Genomic DNA, 21,928 nt, shown 5'->3' with positions numbered 1-21,928 from the left:
TGTGTAGACTCCTGGTAGAGAGGACTGATGCCTGTGTTCTGGTGGATGAGGCTGGATCTTGTCTTCTGGTGGGCAGGACCATGTCTGGTGCTGTGTCTGTGGGGTGTCTGTGAATTTATTATGATTTTAGGCAGCCTCTCTGCTAATGGGTGGGGTTGTGTTCCTGTCTTGCTAGTTGTTTGGCATGAGTTGTGCAGCCATGTAGCTTGTTGGTCGTTGAGTGGAGCTGGGTCTTAGTGTTGATATGGAGATCTCTGGGAGTGTTTTCACCATTTGATATTATGTGGGGCCTGGAGGTCTCTGGCGAACCAATGTTTTGAACTTGGCTTTCCCACCTAAGGGGCTCAGGCCTGACACCCGGCCGGAGCACCAAGACTCTGTCAACCACTTGACTGCTAGTGCTCGAGGGTCTCCTGCAGATGGGAGGTGACTGTGGCTCACTGCAGGGACAAGGACACTGGCAGCAGAAGTTCTGGGAAGTACTACTTGTTGTGAGCCCTCCCAGTGTCTGCCATTATCCCCACCAAAGAGCCGGGTAAGCTCCCCCTATATCTTAATGTCAATTCTTAGTCTTTTTTTATGAATGTAAACTCTGGTCCCTTAATTGGACTTTAGTTTTTCCAGAACATGTGTGTATCTCTTACAGCACATCATCTAAAGAAAACCAGTAGCAATTTATTTTCTGTTAATTGTTACCCTCTTCTTATTTAATTAAATTTCTTAGGCTCTCTCTCCAGTTTCAAGAGGCACAATAAAAAAGAATAAACGAAATACCTCCAGATTTTATTAATTTATCTTATTTAATTATGCTTCATAATTTCCTAAAACCCAGATATAGAATATAGATATAAATGTTATCAGGACAGTTAATTTTTTTCAAGAAACTATAACTGCTTTAACAAAGAAAAATCTAATTTCTTTGTTTCACAAGGAACTACTCCTAAGATAAATACCTCTAGATTACCCAACACCCTAGGCTTCTTATGGTCACACTTAAAAGTCTCTAGCATAGGATTTGTCACATTATCGTGGAATGTTATATATTACTTCATTTTAGTCAAATTTTTCTTAATTCAAATTGGTCTCTTGAGAAAACCCCTTGTTATCTCATTTACTGCAGGGCTTTGAGGACAAACTTAACATTTCACTAATTGATTATACAAATAATTGCACACTTCACTTTTACTGTTTCCTTATATTATATTCCTGACATATCAATGGCTCAGAGATTTTGTTTGTTTCATAAACTATAGATGTGGAGTCAACAATTTTAGAGTGTGCTAATAGTTTATGGGTTTTTTTGTTTGTTTTTGTTTCAGTCTGTTCCCAGTATTCTAGAGGAGTATTTGCCATTTTTGGACTCTATGATAAGAGGTCAGTACATACCTTGACCTCATTCTGCAGCGCCTTACACATCTCCCTCATCACACCAAGTTTCCCTACTGAGGGGGAGAGCCAGTTTGTGCTGCAGCTAAGGCCTTCCTTACGAGGAGCACTCTTGAGTCTGCTGGATCACTATGAATGGAACTGTTTTGTCTTCCTGTATGACACAGACAGGGGTAAGTCGCAATTCCACATCTACATAAGTAAAACTCTAATTTGCTATCTGAAATGACTTTGTATCACTTGTGTGAGCAAAATATTTTGATCCCTAATGTGGCTAAAATCAGAAAATGGTCAATGTGTATTCTCAGTGTTTTTATCTTGACTCTGGGGAAAAATTTTTAATTAAATGAACTTCAAATTCACAAGGTTACTTGAGCAAACCATGCTCTTTAGTTGAAATTAAAATAGATAATTTTTTTTAAATTTCCATGATGATATTTCAGGTGCAGTCATAAAATATGTATGTCCTTTACCTCAAATGCAAATTATTTCATGATTTGGAAGATTTTTAAATAGTATCAGGTTGAGGCATAGTATTGAGTTTGAAATATAAAATGTTAAATGAGTAATTGAAGGGTCATGATAATGAGAATAAAGATTTGGTGGTAAGGCTTCTGCTTGCTGGCAATCTTTCACTTTGTCTTTACCTATCAGTCTTTAAAGATTAATAAGTGGTATGATCCATGTGTTGGAGAAACAAGGTGGATAACTAACACTAAATTATTGGCAATCCATACAGTTCTGTACAATGTTGATATACTTTGACTTTCGGTTGGAGACATAACTTAAGGAATTCCAATTTTTGTTCAGTTCTGCTTTTTATTTAGTGACCAGAATATAGCAACATATTATGTTTCAAAATAAACATCAGGGAATCACCTGTGGGGTTTTGTTTTCAGTTCTTTTTCCTTAAAGTGTAAGATTTAGGAGCAGACAAGAAGTTATAGTAAAAGTTCAAACAGGCAACATTTCAAGAACATGCTTAGTAAAATTCTACCTGTGAAGTGAGTAAAACAATAAATATAAAAACAATAAACAAAATAAATCATTTGAAGATATAATTATCTTCAAAATCCAAATATTCAGAATCCTATATTGAGACAAAAACTTATTAAATGAATTCATATTTCTCATTTATATTTACATATTTAATTAGATGGAAATGTAAGTCATATAAGATTTCACACCAATGATAGTCCTTTGTTTATATTGGCATTCTTGGTAAATTTTCCATTTGGAAACAAGCTCAGAAAATTTAATATCATCAGTGTATTTTCTTCATGGTTGTAGCATACTCTAATTCTCATTTTGAAATTTGGGAGCCTATCTATATCTCATGGTATCATTTTCCAATAGCTAACAATCCAAAGCATCCTAGAGAATGTATTACAGATTAGAGAGATTATCACTCTCCTCACTTCTAACTTTTGGAAATATTCTTAAGCTAGGGGACACTGAGAATTGAATCATAATGCAAATTAAAACAACAATGAGATACTACTACATGTCTATTAGAATGGAAAAAATTTAGATCACTGACAACATCAAATGGTGGTTAGGAAGTGGAGTAACAGGAACTTTCATTCATTGTTGGGGGGAATGTAAAATGGTACAGCCACTTTGTAAGACAATTTGGCGGTTTCTTACAAAACTAGATTTTCTCTTACTATATGATCCAGCAATCATGCTCTTTGGTGTTTTCACCCAAACCACACAGAAACCTTCACACAGATGTTTATAACAGCTTTATTCATAATAGTCAAAACTTAGAAGCAACCAAGATGTCCTTCAGTAGGTGAAGGGATGATTAAACAGTGATACATTTAGACAATTCAGAACTGAAAAGAAATGAGCTATCAAGACATAAAAAGACATGGAGGAAACTTAAATGCATATAACTAAGTGAAAGAAGACATTCTGAAAAGGATACAATACTGCATTATTCCAACCATATGACATTCTGGGAAAGGACAAACTATGAGACAATAAAAAGATCAGTGGTTTCCAGGAGTGAAGGGGAAGAAGGGATCAATAGGTGGAGCACAGAGGATTTTTAGGGCAGTGAAAGAGTTCTGTGTAATATTATAATGGTAGATGCATGTCACTATACATTTTTCCAAACCCATAGAATGTATAAAACCAAGGATGAACCCTAGTGTAAACTAGGACTTTGGGTAATAACGTACCAATGTAAGTTCATCAATTGTATAATATGAGTGTCAAGTGAAAAAAAAATTCCACTTCAATAAAATTGATTTTAAGTGCTTAAAAAATTGAATCATAATGTCAAGAAATATATACTGGAATATGGATGAGATGGTTCTTCCTGTGGCTTGTTATGACACAGCTTAGTTTGCCACTTTGGGCAGAAGATCCTTATCTTATGGCATCTTGGTCTCATTGAAATACCAGTGGGACCTGTCTCACTTTCCTCTGCCCTTGTGCAAACCAGTCTCTGGCAAGGAGAGGATTCTAGGCATTCATGCATCAGTCTCCCCACCAAACAGGGATTAAAATTAATGATTTTCTTTTGCACCAGTTTGTACTTTTTAGGATCCTCACTCCTGCATAACAAGTCAGATGATCCAAACTTGGTCCACCTCCCATTACTTTTTACCATGGGATCTCTCTAGTATAAGCAGACAATACTTGGTTATTTAGAGATTCTTTCTCCTGGTTAAATTTCTGCCTTCAAAGGCTTAAACTCATCATGGTACCAGCACTATTTCTTCTAATAAGGCATCCTGTAACTTTTAATCTACCTATTAACTTGCTGCACAAAAGCCTGCTTTCTCCTGTCATCACCCTAGAATTTAACTGGTTACTTTTAACCAGTTGATGTAAATCACTCTCTAGTATTTCTTAGTTCTCTCCAATACTTACTTTGGGATGAATAGCTAGTCCTTTGAATTGCCTTCTATTATAGTAATTCGATCCAACTTCAAAGTATACACCTTTAGGGACTTCCCTGGTGGTCCAGTGATAAAGAATCCACCTTCCAATGCAGGGGATGTGGGTTGATCCCTGGTCGGGGAACTAAGATCCCACCTGCTGCGAGGCAACTAAGTCCACGTGCCACAACTACTGAGCTCTCATTCTTCAACTAGAGAGCCCACTGCAAACTACAGAGCCCATGCTCTCTGGAGCCCACATGCCACAACTAGAGAAGAGAAAACCCACATGCCACAATGAAGAGCCCACGTCACAAAAAAGATCCTGCCTGCCTCAACAAAGATCCTGTGTGCCATAGTTAAGACCCGATGCAGACAAATAAATAAATTTTTAAAAAATCACAGAGTATACACCTTTATTCCAAGTGGTAATTGCATGAATGAAAAATAACATGTCAGGAAAATGGCTGTTTCTTATGTTCAGATGGCTCACTTTGCCATGATACTACCATTTTTCTCAATATTCTGGGTCTTACGTAAGTACTTGCAAAAGACGAGAATAATTTTCCCTCTTTGAAATTATTGTGCTCATTTTATGAATTTAGGATCACAAGCCCAATTTACCTCCTCTTAGATACAGTTTTTAAAATTATGTATCACTATCACCAACTGAGGTGTGAACCACGTTATGAAAGTATGATTAACTTCTGTCATAAATATAGTTGTCTAAGAGTCATCCATATTTTCACATCATGAATAATTAAAAGAACACACATCAACATTAAAGATCAGAATATTTAAATATAATGCAAAAATGAAGTGTAAAGAAATAAGATAGTATGGTACATTTTAGTACTTTTCTCTAATCCTCTACTGTGATCATGAACTGCTCATCTAAACATTTTTCCTGTTCTAAGTAGCTGCCTTAATATGACCCTGAATTTCTCTATGAACTTGAGTGGAACCTGACTTTCTGATGCCTCATAAATTCTTATTTTGGAATAAATTATTTCATTGATCCACTCAATTATTTCTGAAATTGTAATCACTATAGTGATACAGTGATATCTTAAGATACAAGAGCTTCACTCTATTATAACTTTAAGTAGTGTTTTAAAATGTTGAATTGCAATCAATAAAAGGAATCATACTTTATTTCCTCTGATATAAAACCTGTGTTCTAGTCCTGGTCTGCTGTTGATGAGCTGTGTGAACCTGTCTATATTTTTGTCCACACCTGAAGAAAGGAAGGAAGAAGAAGGAAGGAAGGAAGGGAGGGAGGGAGGGTGGAAGGGAGGGAGAGAGGGAGAGAGGGAGGGAGAGACAGAGAAAGAAAGAAAGAAAGAAAGAAAGAAAGAAAGAAAGAAAGAAAGAAAGAAAGAAAGAAAGAAAGAAAGAAAGAAAGAAAGAAAGAAAGAAAGAAAGAAAGAAAGGAAGGAAGGAAGAAAGGAAGAAAGGAAGAGAAAGAAAGGAAGGAAGAAAGAAAGAGAAAGAAAGGGGACGCAGGGGCAGGAGGAAGGAAAGTTGAACTGCACTTTCTTTAAGGCTCATTCAAACTATCTTTAAGGTTTCTTGATATTTTATATTCCAAATATTCTATTCCTTCCCTGGAAATTGTGGGTGGAAAACAAAAGTAGTAGGTGGCATCAGTGATCTCTTTACCAGCAGATGACTTCCTGCTTCTGTGCGTTTGACTGACTCTCAAAGAAGAAAAAAAATGTGTTCATTTATTTATTCTTTCAATGTATCCATTTATCCATTTAACATTTAATAAAACTTTGTTCAGTTTTCATCAGGTACTTTGATAAATATTAATAAGGCAATAATGAGCAAGCTACTACTGAAAATAAATTAACTCTCTTGCTATGACTTCATTAGAAAATAGTGCACAACACTCTACTTGACAACTGGAAACTTGTCTTTGATGCATAGCTTGATGTTTTTACAATTTTAATTTGGAACACAACTATTTTCCAAAAAGATCATTGCCTTTTTGGGAAAAACAATTATAAAACATCATTTAAACACAAACTTTGATAAGATTTTTGTGTTAATAAATATGATACTCTTGAATGATTTAAAATGTGACTTATGTATCTACCTGAGAAACTGAATTTTAAATTTTGCTTAACTTTAATTGATTAATTTAAATAACTACATTTGCCTAAAAACTACTGTATTGGACAACATAGCATATCTAACCACAGAGCTCATCTGCAATATTTCACTTTGAGTGAAATGTCCAAATCTCTTCTTGATTTATATTTTACTATGTAAGAAAAGAACTTAGAGAACATCCTGCACATAATCCTTTATATAGTAATTTTCATACTGCATTTTTTATACATTTACATATCTTTTCTTCCCTTAGAAATGTAAGTCCTTCTCCAGTTATTGTTATATCTTTTTATATTTATACCTTTCATGTTTAGCATAGTAACCCCTGATAGGCATACTATCAGGGGTTACTATAAATATGAAATAAATGAATTAATCAAATGAAGTCATTGACAATAGTATCAAATAAATTTAGAGCTCTAATAACTAATCATGTAACTTATTTTTTATTAATGGCACCATATTTTAATGAACCAAATAGTTCATAGAGTAGTCAAAATGAAAAATTCTCCTGTAAGAATGGTACTTGAATTGAATGCAATTTTATTATGATGAAGAAATATGGAGAAGGCTGAAAAATAACATTCTTAATTTAGACATATTAAATTAAATATTTAGAAAAATTTAAATAATATTTTCAGTTATATAAAATCTTGAAATTTTTTTCAAATTTAATTAATATGTCATTTTCCTTGAGTGAAAAAGAGACATTAATTTAAATATTTATAAGTATGGTTGTTTTTCAATAAATCTTTTCAAAATAACATATTTTTTACCTGCGTCTGTTGCCCAGAATTTTAAGTATTTATGATGTGTTTAAGACCATTTCTAACAACACTGATAACAAGGTGAATTTATGATCAAGGGAAAGATGAGACATAAACCTAACATTTTTTAAAATTCTAATGATCACTGTCGGTATTTTTCAAAACTGTTATGATGACCAGCAACTTTGACCTCGTGTCTAATGTAAGCAATGGCTGACACTGACCTTATTTTACTTAATCCTGGTTCTCTTTAACATTTACTGCTCAGTGTTTTACCTACATTAGTGCTTTCCAGGCTAATGATGTTTCACAGGTTGCTAAATATCTTGTGTCCATTATCTTAATAAATATTATAACATTATGTAAATTGTTTCTAGGAGAGATATATTTGGCAAAGCATAGAGGATAAAACTTTACTTTGGCTAGTTTGGCTTGTTTCCTTTGGTCATTTTTTTTCTTTTTAGCACTATTTTTTACAAAAATACGTTCTACACATTGCACAACATATTTTGAGAAGTCTAGGAAACAATGCTGTGGATGGCATAATATGTATATGCTGCTATCCCATGCTAAAGCCAGTGCAAGTGATGAGGGGATGGAAAGAGGAGTATGTTTGCATGGGGAGGGGAGAGATCTTCCTATTTTATTTCTGCTTTTTGGGTTTCAATGCATGCATACCTTTTATTTTAAAACTGCTTTAAATCCTTTTACAAAAAAGTTGAGATCTAAGTAATAGAAAAAGGAGTAAATGAAAAGGAAGAGGCATGAGACACCTTTCGATATCTCTTTTATTTCCCCAAAATTAAACCTGTATAAATCACTCCAGAAAACTCTCCTATCTTCCTTTTGGGTTCAGTTCCAATTCTCTTCTTTATTTTTTTCTCATACTGTTTCATTTTATTGCTCTTTCCCTCTTTCTCTGCCTTCCCTCAGAACCTAGAGAGAGAAGGCAAAGTGAATGATTTCAGGCACAATGGGAACCTTAACCTTTCTCTCATCCATTACCAGTTATGGACTCCTAGGATCCCTTTAAACTCAAGTTCATAATAATATAGAGGGATGACAGAGCAGATAACTCTAAGGAACAGAGCCTAATGACTTCAATTCACACCAAAGTAAAATTACTGATATCTGTTCCTTCTTTGAAATCCCTTTAAATAGGGGTGGGATGGGGAAAATCAGGGGTAATTATACAACCTCTCAACTGGACTTGGAGTGCTTAGTGTCTACAGTGCTAATTACAAGCACCTGTTTTTCCTCATTCCCCCCATCTCCAATTCCTAATTACCACACATACTGATACTCTGCTAGCACACATCTACCATTAATTGTGCCACTTAAAATGCTCTGGACCATTTTTCTTATTAAAAACAAAATTACAAACACAATAGCAAAACAGAGTTAATTGACATATCAGTTCAGGAGAAGTAAGAATCTTTCAGGTTCTAACTGGGTATTATCCAAGAAAGGATGAGTAATTTATCTTTAATTCTTTACAACATTAAGTCCTATTTTCAACTTATTTTCTAATCCTGAAAAAAAAATCTTTAAGTCTAAAACCCTCACCAGGATGAAGAAGAGTTCCCTTTTTGTAAACCTACTGTGACAACTTTCAGGTAACTGTTTATAGTGAACCCATTAGGATTTAGACTATATTTTATAGCTCATCCAAATTTATTTGCTTACTGACTTTTATTACATTTATGGTCAGTCTGACAATGCCAAATATTTATTTGTTGCCAGTTGCTAAGTGTGAGGAAAATACATTCCAACAGGAGGAAAACAACACTTAACTGTATCTTTCAAGTGTATCACTGTCTTCCTGCTGGATCCAGGCCAGTGGGAGAGCAAAGGAAAATACAGGTATAAAAATAACAGTGGAGCTTCCTATAGAGATTTTAACTTGTAATTGAGGAAGAAATAGTACAGTAGTCCCCCCTTATCCATGGAGAATATGTTTCAAGACACCCAGTGGATGCCTGAAACTATGGATAGTACTGAACACTTTATATGTTATGTTTTTACAGTGATAAAGTTTAATTTATAAATTAGACACAGGAAGAAATTAATAACAATAACTAATAATAAAATAGAAAATTATAAACATGTACTGATATTTACTCTAAAAATATCTTACTGTAAAAATTTAATGCCTTTTCTATCTTAACTGAGCACTTACCACACACTGTACCCATAACTTTTGCAGTTTGAGGTGCAACAGCAAAACTAGCATAAATTTCCATTTTCTTCTTCACACTTTCATGGATAGAAGATTCATTCTAACCGTGGACCTTAGTGACCTCAGCATACTATTTTTTTTCTTTTCTTAGTAAGTCGAGAACTTTCACCTTTTTACTTAAAGGAAGCACTTTATGGCTTCTCTTTGGTATATCTGGATTGCCAGAATCATTACCCTTGTGCTTTGGGGCCAAAATGAAGTAAAATAAATGTGACTTGAACACAAGCACTGCTATACCACAAAGGTTGATCTGATAACCAAGCTGGCTACTAAGTGACTAAGGTGCAGGATGGCTGGACAAAGGGAGGATTCACATCTCAGGCAGAATGGAGCAGGAACAGTGGGAGATTCATCACGCATCTCAGAAGGGCACACAATTTAAAACATAAATTGTTTATTTCTACACTTTTCCACTTAATATTATTGGACCATGGTTGACCAAATGTTACTGAAACCATGGAGAGTGAAGCCTTGGATAACAGGGACTACTGTAATCAGGAAGAGGTAAGGCATTCTCTGCTCCCTTCATAGCATCTCCATTGGTTGTCACTGCAATGTTTATTCCCTGCCCTTATTATCCCAGATTCTACAGGCTGTTACCACAATGGACTAGGAAGGGGAACAGTGTACTAAGGGGTGAGTGGATGGGATGAAGGACTATTGGTGGGTGTTTTTACAAAGAGGGTTTGTGTCTAATCCTTTTTCCCTGGTGAGAGAAGGAAAAGAGAGGTGCACATCTCTCTGTCACCTCCCACTTTCCCTGGTCATAGAATGAAAGATTTGAGGACAAATGCTGAAAGTTGTATGCTGAAAGAGTCGTGAAATCTAACAAGGAGAATGAATCAGAACAGGACTGCCAAACAAGGCAGAGATTAGCAAAGAACAATGACATGAAGCTAAAACAAGGGTAGTCAAAGAAGAGAGCAGAGTAAGGAGCAGCAAAATAAGCAGTGGGTTGACAGGATGGAGAAATTCTGTGATGAAATACAGAAGCCTACAGTTGCTTTTGTGGTGCCATCAGCCTCTCAAACATTCATTTGAAAGGTTAAAGAGGCCTGAGTGTGATGGCAGAGAAAATAAGTTTGCACCTTCCATGAATATTTGGGTCAATTTAGTTGCCACTTAGTAGGCACTAGACACATATTGTTGACTGACTGACAGATCACCTGTCTGGATGTTCTTCCTTTCTCACTTCTTTCCCACCATCAGTGTTCAGTCTCTAAATAAAAAAACTAAGAACATATCTGGGGGGAAGAGATCAAGGTGGCAGAGTAGGAGGACACAGAACTCACTTCCCCAAAGAGCACATCAAAAATACACCTACCGGGCTTCCCTGGTGGCGCAGTGGTTGAGTCCGCCTGCCGATGCAGGGGACACGGGTTCGTGCCCTGGTCCAGGAAGATCCCACGTGTCACGGAGCAGCTGGTCCCGTGGGCCATGGCCGCTGAGCCTGTGTGTCCGGAGCCTGTGCTCCACAATGGGAGAGGCCACAACAGTGAGAGGCCCACGTACCACAAAAATAAAATAAAATAAAAAAAATACTCCTACGTATGGAACAATTCTCACTGCACCTAACCGGAGACGGGCAGAAATACTTCTGTACAAACAAGGTTGTAGGAAAGATCCACACAGAATCCAGTGGGAAGGGAAGAGAAGCAATCAGGTTGGGACTTGTACCCCCAAGAAGGGACACAGAAGAGGAGAGATCCTCCCTGGGGAGTGAGTGGTTCCAGCCACATATTGGACTCCCAGACCCAGGGTCTGACATGGGGAACGAGTCTGTTTGGCTTGTTGGAGGGCCAGTGGGACTAGCAGGAGGGCTGTGGGGAGCCTAGACTCCACTCCTGAGGAGCACACACACACTTGTTTATTCCTGAAGCAGGGCAGAGAGGGCAGATTGAAACTGCACCAGGTCACTGGCCATTTTCCCGTGACAACCCCTGCATGTACTTCAGCCTAAGCCGGTTGCTTAGGACACAGCTCCCCATTGGGGTGAGGGCTGCTGCCGCTGAGGGGAGAGCTCAGCTGGAAGGGACAAAGGCAGCTTAGACGCTGAGCTGCATCTGAGCAGGGCAGGGGCAGCCATGATGGTGTTTACAGAGGCAGTGTATCAGAAGCATCCTGGGGTTCCAACTATGGTGGGACCACCATAGCCCATGTGCAGACCCAAGTGGACCACCCACACCAGCCCCTCTTGCCCAAGCACTGCTCCCCTCAGGGGTGAGGGTGCAGGTGCTAGAAGGTGGTAGAACACACACTTAAATGGAATGGAGCCAGCTCAGATTTAACCCTCAGGACCTATGTCTTAGCAACTTAGGACCCACTTGCACCTCAGATAGGGTAGTGAAGGCCACTGAGCTGAAGAGAAGCCCCAACTACATGTGACTCTGGCCTAGCCACTCCATCTCAAGCTCCACCTCCTTCCAAGGTGATAGCTACCAGCACACTCTGGGGAAGGTCATGTCTTGTGTTCACATCAGATCCAGCTCTACCAACAAAGTCACTGGGCACATGCAGACTGTATACAGACACACCCACACAAAGACGCCCTCCTTCAAGACTGCAGTAGGTAACTGTTTCACCTAATTTCATACAGAGAAAGTTAAGTAGAATGAGAAAACAGAGGAATTTGTTTCAATTGAAAGAGCAAGAAGAACCCATGAAAAATAAATAATAAAGCAGAAATAAATAATTTACCAGATGAAGAGCTCAAAGCATTAGTAATAAGGATGCTAACTGAATTAGGGAAAAGAATAGTAATAAGAATGTTAACTGAAATAGGGAAGTTTGTGAGAATTTCAACAAGAAACTAGAAAATATAAAAAAGAAGCCATCAGAACTGAGCAATGTGATAACTGAAATGAGAAACACATTAGAAGCTTTTTTCCGTTTGCACAACAAAGGAAACCATCAACAAAATAAAAAGACAAAACAAAAAGACAGCAGACTAGTTGATACAGAAGAATGCACAATTGATCTGGAAGATAAACTAATGGAAATCACCCAATCAGGACAGCAAAAAGAAAAACAAATTTTTAAACTGAGAGCAATTTAAGGGACCTCTGGGACAGCATGAATTGTACCAACATTCACATTATAGGGTCCCCAGAAGGAGAAGAGAGAAAGAAGAGCCAGAAATGTATTTAGTGAAATTATGGCTGGAAACTTCTCAAACCTAAAGAAGGAACCAGATACTCAGGTACAGGAAGCACAGAGGGACCCAAACAAGATGAACTGAAATAGCTCACACCAAGACACAACATAATTAAAATGAGAAAAGTTAATGATAGAATTCTAAAAGGCAGCAAGAGAAAAATGAAGAGTCATATACAAGGCAACCTTCATAAGACTATTAGCTGATATTTTTGCTGGAACTTTTCAGGCCATAAGGCAATTACATTATATATTCAAAGTCCTGAGAGGGAAAAACCTGCAACCTAGGATACTCTACCCAGCAAGATTATCATTTAGAATAGAAGTTTTTTCCCTAAAATCAGGAACAAGACAAAAAGCCCATTCTCACTCCTTCTATTTAATTAACGTAATATTGGAAGTCCTAGCCACAATGCTCAGAAAAGAAAAAGAAATAAAAGGCATCCAAATTGGATGGTAAGAAGTAAACTCTCACTATTTGCAGATGACATGATTCTATATAGAGAAAACCCTAAAGTCTCTGTCAAAAAACCATTAGAACTAATAAATTTGCAAGATACATGATTAATATACTATAATATCCATTACTTTTCCATACACTAATAAAGAACTACCAGAAATAGAAATTAGGGGGAAAATCCTATTTACAGTCAAATCAAAATTATAAAATATCTGGGAATAAAGTTAACCAAAGAGGTGAAAGACGTATACTTTGAAAACTATAAAACATTGATGAAGGAATTTGAAAATGATTCAAAGAAATGGAAAGATATCCTGTGTTCTTAGACTGGAAGAATTAATATTGTTAAAATGTCCATACTACCCAGAGAAATCTACAGATTTAATGCAATCCCTATAAAAATATCCATAGTTTTTGCAAAATTAGAACAAATAATCCTAAAATGTATATGGAACCACAAAAGACCCTAAATTGCCAAAGCAATCTTGAGAAAAAAGAACAAAGCTGGAGGTATCATGCTCCCTGACTTCAGACTATACTACAAAGCTACAGTAATCTAAACAACATTGTACTGGCACAAAAGTAGACACATAGGTCAGTGGAACAGAATAGAGAATCCAGAAATAAACTAACATGATCAATTAATCTACAAAAAAGGAGGCAAGAATATTAGTGGGAAAAGATTGTTTCATCAATAAGTGGTGCTGGGAAAACTGGACAGCTACATGTGAAAGAATGAAATTAGAACATTTTCTCACACAACATACAAAAATAAACTCAAATTGGATTAAAGACCAGAAACCATAAAGTTCCTAGAAGAATACATAGGCAGAATACTTTTTTGACATAAATCTTAGCTATATTTTTTGGATCTGTCTCCTAAGGCAAAAGAAACAAAAGAAAAAATTTTAAAATGGGACCTAATTAAACTTAAAAGCTTTTGCACAGCAAAGGAAACCATCAACAAAACAAAAGGACAACCTACTGAATGGGAGAAAATATTTGCAAATGATATGACCAATACAGGGTCAATATCCAAAATATATAAACAGCTCATACAACTCAATATCAAAAAAGCAAACGATATAATTAAAAAATGGGCAGAAGACCTGAATATATATTTTTCCAAAGAAGACACACAGGTGGCCAACAGGCACATGAAAAAATGTTCCACATTGCTAATCATCAGAGAAATGCAAATCAAAACCATAAGAAGATACCACCTCACATGTGTCAGAAAGGCTTTCATCAAAAATTCCACTAATAACAAATGTTGGGGAGGATGTGGAGAAAAGGGAACCCTAGTACACTGTTAGTGGGAATATAAATTGGGGCACCATTATGGAAAACAGTATAAAGAGTCCTCAAAAAACTAAAAGTAGAGCTACCATATGATCTAACAATTCTACTGCTGCATATATGTCTGAAGAAAACAAAAATATTAATTTGAAAAATTACATGCACTCTAATGTTCACAGCAGAATTATTTACATTAACAGAAATATGGAAGCAACCTAAGTATCCAACAACAGATGAATGGATAAGGAAGATCTAATGGAATATTACTCAGCCATAAAAAAGGATGGAATTCTGCCATTTGCAACAACATGGATGGACCTAGAGGGTATTATGCTTAGTGAAATAAGTCAGATGAAGACAAATACTGAATGTTATCACTTATATATGGAAAACAAAAAGTGAAACAAACCAATGCATATAACAAAACAGAAATAGACTTGAAGATATAGAGAACAAAGTTGTGGTTACCAGTGGAGAGAGAGAAAGGGTGAGGGGTGAGATAGGGATACAAGGTTAAGAGATACAAACTACTATGTACAAGATAAATAAGCAACAAGGATATATGGTACAGCACAGGGAAACATAGCTATTATTTTGTAATAATTTTAAGAGGAATATAATCTATAAAAATATTGAATCACTATGTTGTACACCTGAAAATAATATTATAAATCAGGCATACTTCAATGAAATATATAAATAAGTAATGTATTAAAAGAACAGATCTGGATGAGACCTTTGGAGGCCCTACTCACTGGAAAGGTGATTATGCCCTGCCCAATGGAAATTCAAAATTCAAACAAACAAATTACAAAATAAATATATGGGAGTCCAAGAGAGTTCTAATTTTCCCTCATGGTGACCATTTTAATGATTTTTTTGAAATATTAAAAAATTTTTAAAGCATTTGCTGTGTCAGAGCCCTGAACAGATGCTGAATCTGTCAATAGAGTTATTCAGCCACATCTGAGGACCAAGGGTAGGGAACACGTTCCTTGAGAATCCTTAAATTGATGGAATGTGAGTATAATGTTTTAGCAATTTTTTTTTATCCTAAAAGGTCAAACTGCATAAGCTTTCTCATGATTCCACCTTTTCAGTGACCCACAACTTTCAAAAGCAGTAAGTCTGCAAATGACTTGCAATTTCCTGACTGCTTCTTTGTTTAAAAATAATATTGCTTATTTGAAGATCTGAGGGGAAAAGCTTTCTTTTAGAGCTCTGATTGAATACAGTGCCTCAAGATAATTTACATTGTCTCAATTAATTTTCATTCTATTATAAAAATGGAACAAAATGTGCGTGTAGTGACAATGCACAATTAAGGTTAAAATCCTTACAGCATAAAACTTATGTCAGAGGTAAGGTTTACTCAATGGTGTTTTTAGAGTTCATTCACCATGTTATAATACATATGATATCAGGACTATGGAAAGCAGTAACTTACTATTTGAAGCAATGGAAAGGAGTTCTTAGATATAACTTCCTTAGTTTAATATATGATAGCCTTGACAATCTTTTGCATGTTTAAACAGAAATAGCTCCAGCATTCTTTCAGTTCTATAGCCCAGATTTTGTCCGTAGAGGACAGTCCTAAGACCATAGTGTTAAGTGCCTGAATTCAAATCTCAGATGTATTACTTATTAGGTGTTCCTTAACATAGTTAGATCTCAGTTTTCTAGTCTGAAAAATAGTATTAATAATCAAATCTACTGGGTCACTATGAGTTATACATGACGTGCTTATCAAATTCCTGGCATATAATAAACTATATGTTATAGCTATTATTTTGTTGTTGCTGTTGCTACTATATTTATTAGTAGTAGCAATTAGTGGTAGTAGTATACTAATACCATAATAATTTATGCTTAAACTCCAATAAATATTTATCATTTTTTAAACAGAGTTTTTAATTGTTTTTAATAAATTTATTTATTTATTTATTTGTTTGTTTATTTATTTATGGCTGCATTGGGTCTTCGTTGTGCATGGGCTTTTCTCTAGTTACAGCGAGCGGGGGCTACTCTTCATTGTGGTGTGCAGGCTTCTCACTGCAGGGGTTTCTCTTGTTGTGGAGCATGGGCTCTAGGCTCATGGGCTTCAGTAGTTGTGGCACATGGGCTAAGTAGTTATGGCTTGCGGGCTCTAGAGCGCAGGCTCTGTAGTTGTGGCTGGAGCATGGGCTTAGTTGCTCCGCGGCATGTGGGATCTTCCCAGACCAGGACTTGAACCCATGTCTCCTGCACTGGCAGGCGGATTCTTAACCATTGTACCACCAGGGAAGCCCTATTTATAATTTCAGTATTATTAATCACAAATCAAAGGTGTTTGGTTAATATTTTATATAATATTTTATATTATGAGACAATTTTTTATTATAAGATAATATTTTATGAGACATAAACCTTCATAATACATAAGACATTTCTGGGTATAAATGCTAAATTGATGAAGAAACAGACTGAAGCATAAGTTTGTGATTTCTTATTTTTCATCTCCTTTGTAGACTTCCTCTAACTTCTCTTAAAATGCTGACATTTCCCCCTGGGGTCTGTCCTCAGCAACTTTGCCTCTGTAAATTTCTTAAACACAAACCTGCATATACCCCATTCCTGATTAGAATTTATTTTATGACTTTTCATTACCCTTCTTATAATGTTCAAATTCCTTAAATGATGCTTTACAGTCCGTCTCTTGGTTGCTTCTCCCATATCATTATATAGTCCACTTCCCCTGAAACACCAAGCCCCAGTGAAAATGGCTTTTCTAAAGATTTTGAGCCCTAGGTTCTCTCTTGCCTTGACAGCTCTGCAAATGCCATTTCCTCAACCTCAAACATATATTGCATATCTCTGGAGTAATTCCTATTCATCCTTCAGGTCTGAGCATAACTTGCTTCAAGGAGTCTTTTTCTACACATTTACCCTCGAATGAGTTAACACCCCTTCTGTGTGCTTCCATAGCATTTTGTATTATCTCTATCAACCTGGTATTCCAACTCTTTAATTCTATGCGTTTGCCATTGGACTATTTAAGGTCTATAATAGCAGGAATTCTGTCCTACTCACTGAGTTTCCCTGAACAAGGACTGGACCAGTTATTTAGTCACACTCAGTAATTATGAATGAATGAATCTTATGGTCTCATACTCACTTGTATGACTCATTTACATAGTAACTATTGTGTCCCATTTGTATCTGAAAACTCAGCATTTCAAGAATAAATCTATCACCTGCCCCCTCAAACTTGTTCCTTTTCATATATTCTCTATCCTAGAAGGTAGTGCTCTGCCTTGCATGCTAGGCTTGCTCCTTTTTCTTCAAACCAATCATCAGTCCTGCCAAATGTGTGCCACATAAAAATATGCCAAATTTATCCCTTCCTCCATGTAAGTGCACAGAAGATAAATTTGAGGAGGAGAGTAGTGAAGTCTTTGCTCAGGCCCTCTTCATTCTCCTGCATCAATCAACTTCTCTCCTTGGCTCCAGTACTGTCCTTCTTAAACTCATCTTCTGTTAACTTGCAAGGGTGAACTACTTGCAACACAAACCACAGATATGCCACTTTTGTGCTTTAAAATCTTCAGAAGCATTCATAAATTGTACATTGTACTTACAAATACTTGCCAGGAAGACTCCCCTATATATTTGGAAAGAATAATTCATGAGACACTTGTGTGAAGTGTGATATTTCTAAGAAAAGTACAATGGAAAATTACTGCAAATTGTTTTCTATCTTGGTTTTGTATTAGATAGGAATAGTTTAGGCCACAAATAATAACAAATACAAAATAACAATATATGTATGCATACCCCTACGCATGCATAGATATGTATATATATATGAGGTACATATAGTATGGCACTACTATATAACTGCTATGGAAGTCCCATTATCTTCTGGCAATCAGACTTCTATTATTGTTGCTATGACATCCTCAACATGTGGCTTCACTTTAAGGTCCATGGTGGCTACTTAAGCTCCAATCATATATCTGTATTAAAGTCAACAGGAAGGAGTGGAGGGGAAATAAAACTACATCACCCCCTTTACGACACATGTCATTTTACACATGTAATTACAAATGGAATTTTGTAGCAAGATTTATATTAGCCTTCTAGAATATGTTGCAGAATATTATGTATTTTTATCTTTTCTGGATGTGTTTGTATAATGTTAAAATTAACTTTTCCTCAAAAGTTTGATAAAACTTGTCTTAAAATATTTGGGCATGAAGTTTGAAGAACCTTTTTAAACCATGCTTCAATTTCTTTCATGAGTCGGTAGCCTCATTCAAATGTTTCATTTGTCCTTGTGTCACATTTGTTAAGATATATAAAATTCATTTGTGTGAAGTGCTTAATGAATTCTAGCAGAAAATGTGTTCTCAATAATACTAATTCTTTGAAACTTCTTAGAATTTTCTTCGTGTTCCAGTACAAGTACAATTTTAATAATATTTCATGGAGAATTTTTCTATATAATCATTACACATTTTTATTCAAATCTTCTATGTTTTTATTAAATTTCTGACTGTTTAACCTAATTGAGAAATGTACATGGAAACCTCCCACTGTGGTCATAGATTTATCAATTTCTAACTGTATTCATATAGATTTTTGCTTTATATGTGATTGATATATCTTATATAAAATACTTTAGAATTTTTAGCATCTTCCTGGTAAATTGAACCTTTTTTAATGTATATTAGAGGGGTAATGAGCCCCTCTCTCCTCAATGATGCTTTTTGTCTTAAGGTCTATTTTTTCAATATTAACATAGCTACCCAAGTTTTCTTTTGGCCCATATTTGTCAAGTGTATCTTTTGCCATTGTTTTATTTTCTTTCCTGTATCCTTACATTTTAGGCATATTTTTGGGCTCCACAACTGTCATATGCACTAGGTTATTTGCTATGTATGTTATATATTTAATTCTCCCCAAACCCAAAAGATAAGTAGAATTATTATCCTGTTTTATTCCTGAGACAATTAAAACTTAGAGAGTTTAAATATTAATTTGCCCAAAGTCACAGAGCAGTCAATGAGAGAGCTAGGCCTCTTTAGTCGACAAACTCTTGCCTTTAACCATTATGTTATACTACGTACCAAAATAAAAGTTTACATTATGTTCATTATGCCTTACTTAATGAGGGAGAATGATCTATGCCAAGGGTCAGCAAACTTTTCCTATAAAGAGCCAGATAGCAGATACTTTAGGCTTTGCAGACAATTTGGTTTCTGTTACAGCTACTCAACTCTGATGTTGTATGAAAAAGTAGCCACTGATAATACTAATACATAATACATAAATGAATGAGAATATCTGTGCTCTAATAAAACTCTATTTATAGACACTGAAATTTGAATTTTATATAATTTTAATGTGTCACAAAAATTTATTTTTATTTTGTTTCACTCCCCTCCAAACATTTAAATATGTAAAAACCATTAATTCTTTATAGGCCATACCAAGACAATTGGGGGCCTGGTCCATGAACTATAGTTTGCAAAATGTGTACAGATCTCCATTTTTAAAAAATATATAATTTTTAAGCATTGTGTTGTTGTTTAATAGGGTTAACTGTATTAAATTAAAAACTCATTAATGTGTTAGAAATGGTTCTCCAATTATATAGATAAATGGAGTTTTACTACACATGTATGAGCCTGCACACCTTCCCAAGATAGCTCTTACTCATACTCCTTTGGGATGTCTTGATATTTAAACTCTATAGGACATGAACCAGATACTCTTTGATAGATTTTTGTTTAGAGTCAAACTAATAATTTTTCTGACAATTATTTTCTTTGTGTTTTTTGTCTCTAATTGGTTAATGACTAGAATAAACTTCTGATCTCCAAAATTGAAATCCAGATCTCCAACCTATATGGTATTAGCTTGTTTGGGAAATATGTATCTGCCATAAATATTTTTGTTTGCTTTGAAGATTTTTTACATCATAGTTCATCTGTATACCAACAGATTACAGAATAACAAACAAAATGGCATAAAGAACTATTTGAGATCAATGTCAAGAGCAACTGTTGAATCAAATTTAAGGACCATGTTTCAGTGTGGTATATGCATGGTCCTATGCTAAGTTGAGCAGTGGGTAGAAATACAAAATAAAAAGAGGATATGGGTAAATACCAGGTTCAAAGTAATAGGAGATTCTAATATTCTTTTGGGGAGGACAAAAAGAGTCTGAAGAAATAGGATTTTCTAGAAGAAATAGGATTTTCTAGAAGAAATAGGAGTGAGAAAAGAGAGCACTCTAGGTACAGCAGGCAGCACAAACCAAGCCATGAAAGTGAAAAACTCATGGACTTTTGCAGATGCTAAGAAGTCTGGTTTGGTTAAAACCTTTGGCACACAGGGTTTACAGGGAGGTGCCAGTTGAGGCCAGCAAGGTGGTTGTGATGACTACGTTTCACTAAGAGTTCACTAAGATTATGCGTTGGCCCTGTGCCATTGTGCATTTACTAAAGCTACCTTTTAAAACTTCTGAGAGAGTTTGGAATGTAACTAGAATCATCAATTCATGGCAGAATAGATAAGATCTACTGGACAAACAGAATATACCAGAATATTTGGTATCTAAACACAGTAATGATTGTCATACAAAAGATTACATTCTACCTATTTTTCAAACTTTATTTTAGGGTTTTATTATGTTTTGATAGTTGCCAGATTAAGATCAATAACAAACAAGCATTCTTCCTCTACTAGAGGAAATTAGTATAAATACCCTCCTTTGTAATACTCTGCCACTTTAATTTGGAAAGTAGAGAAAAGAATTTTGTGAGGGACATTGCTCTCTGAAACTTTTACATTTTTGCTTACCATACCCTGTCAGAAAGGATTCTATGTCATAGGGTATTTTATATGAGTGCACATGTTACTCTCTTCCTCTCTCACTTCATTGAGAATCATTTAGCTCTTTTCATATGAATTTTAGAAAAGGATATCTAAAAGGTACCTTTCTATCAATTCAAATTTAGGGAAGATTTGAGCTACGACTCATTTAAAAAATTTGTGTGCTTGTATCTTAAAATACCCCCAAACACGACCTTAAAATGTCAATTCAGAAATAAACAATAAGTAGAGTATGAAATTAAAACTAACATTTGCCACTGATATATCCTGAAGAGATTATTTTTCTGTAGTTTTATATTAAACTTGATGATTTATGTTAATTCTTTTTTAAATTTTTACTTGAAATGTATGCTATTTAAAGCATTTCTGTTACTTCATTTTGTGAATTTTATATTATCTATTTACATTATCTAAGTTTTCACTCAGTTATTTAGGAAATAAATGATATATAGAATCAAAGAGTATGCATTCCTATTAAGTCTAAAAAATACCCTTCTAAATTTAATTTATATTAGAAAGAGTTTCTCCCTACCCCTACCCCAGCTCAAACCCCCTGAAAATCTGCACTGGTTTACATAGGAACTATGGATAGTGTATTAAGGAGTTAGCAGGTTTTAAATGACAAAATGTCTGTTCAGCTAGAATGGCAAGTTTGAGAGTGAGCTGTCTTCTTAAATATTAAACATATGTTGGCTGCATATTACTGTAGTCAGGGAAAAGCAGGTTGTTTTTAAAA

At 35.4% G+C, this 21,928-nt stretch overlaps 1 protein-coding gene across 3 annotated transcripts in view; it reads left to right on the top strand.

Annotated features, from left to right (window-relative positions):
- GRIA4 (glutamate ionotropic receptor AMPA type subunit 4) overlaps window positions 1-21,928 on the top strand; it is a gene marked incomplete at both ends in the record, with an annotated part of 512,633 nt that overhangs the window by 164,332 nt on the left and 326,373 nt on the right. For all 3 annotated transcript variants that reach the window (XM_082660213.1, XM_082660214.1, XM_082660215.1), the window contains one exon: window positions 1,320-1,559. In XM_082660213.1, the coding sequence (XP_082516339.1) occupies window positions 1,320-1,559 (240 nt within the window). The remainder of the gene's footprint in view (window positions 1-1,319; window positions 1,560-21,928) is intronic.

Source organism: Grampus griseus (genome assembly GCF_964374135.1).
Source record: "Grampus griseus genome assembly, chromosome: 8".
In the NCBI taxonomy this organism is placed as follows: domain Eukaryota; kingdom Metazoa; phylum Chordata; class Mammalia; order Artiodactyla; family Delphinidae; genus Grampus; species Grampus griseus.
This window is presented reverse-complemented; position numbering and strand designations above follow the sequence as displayed.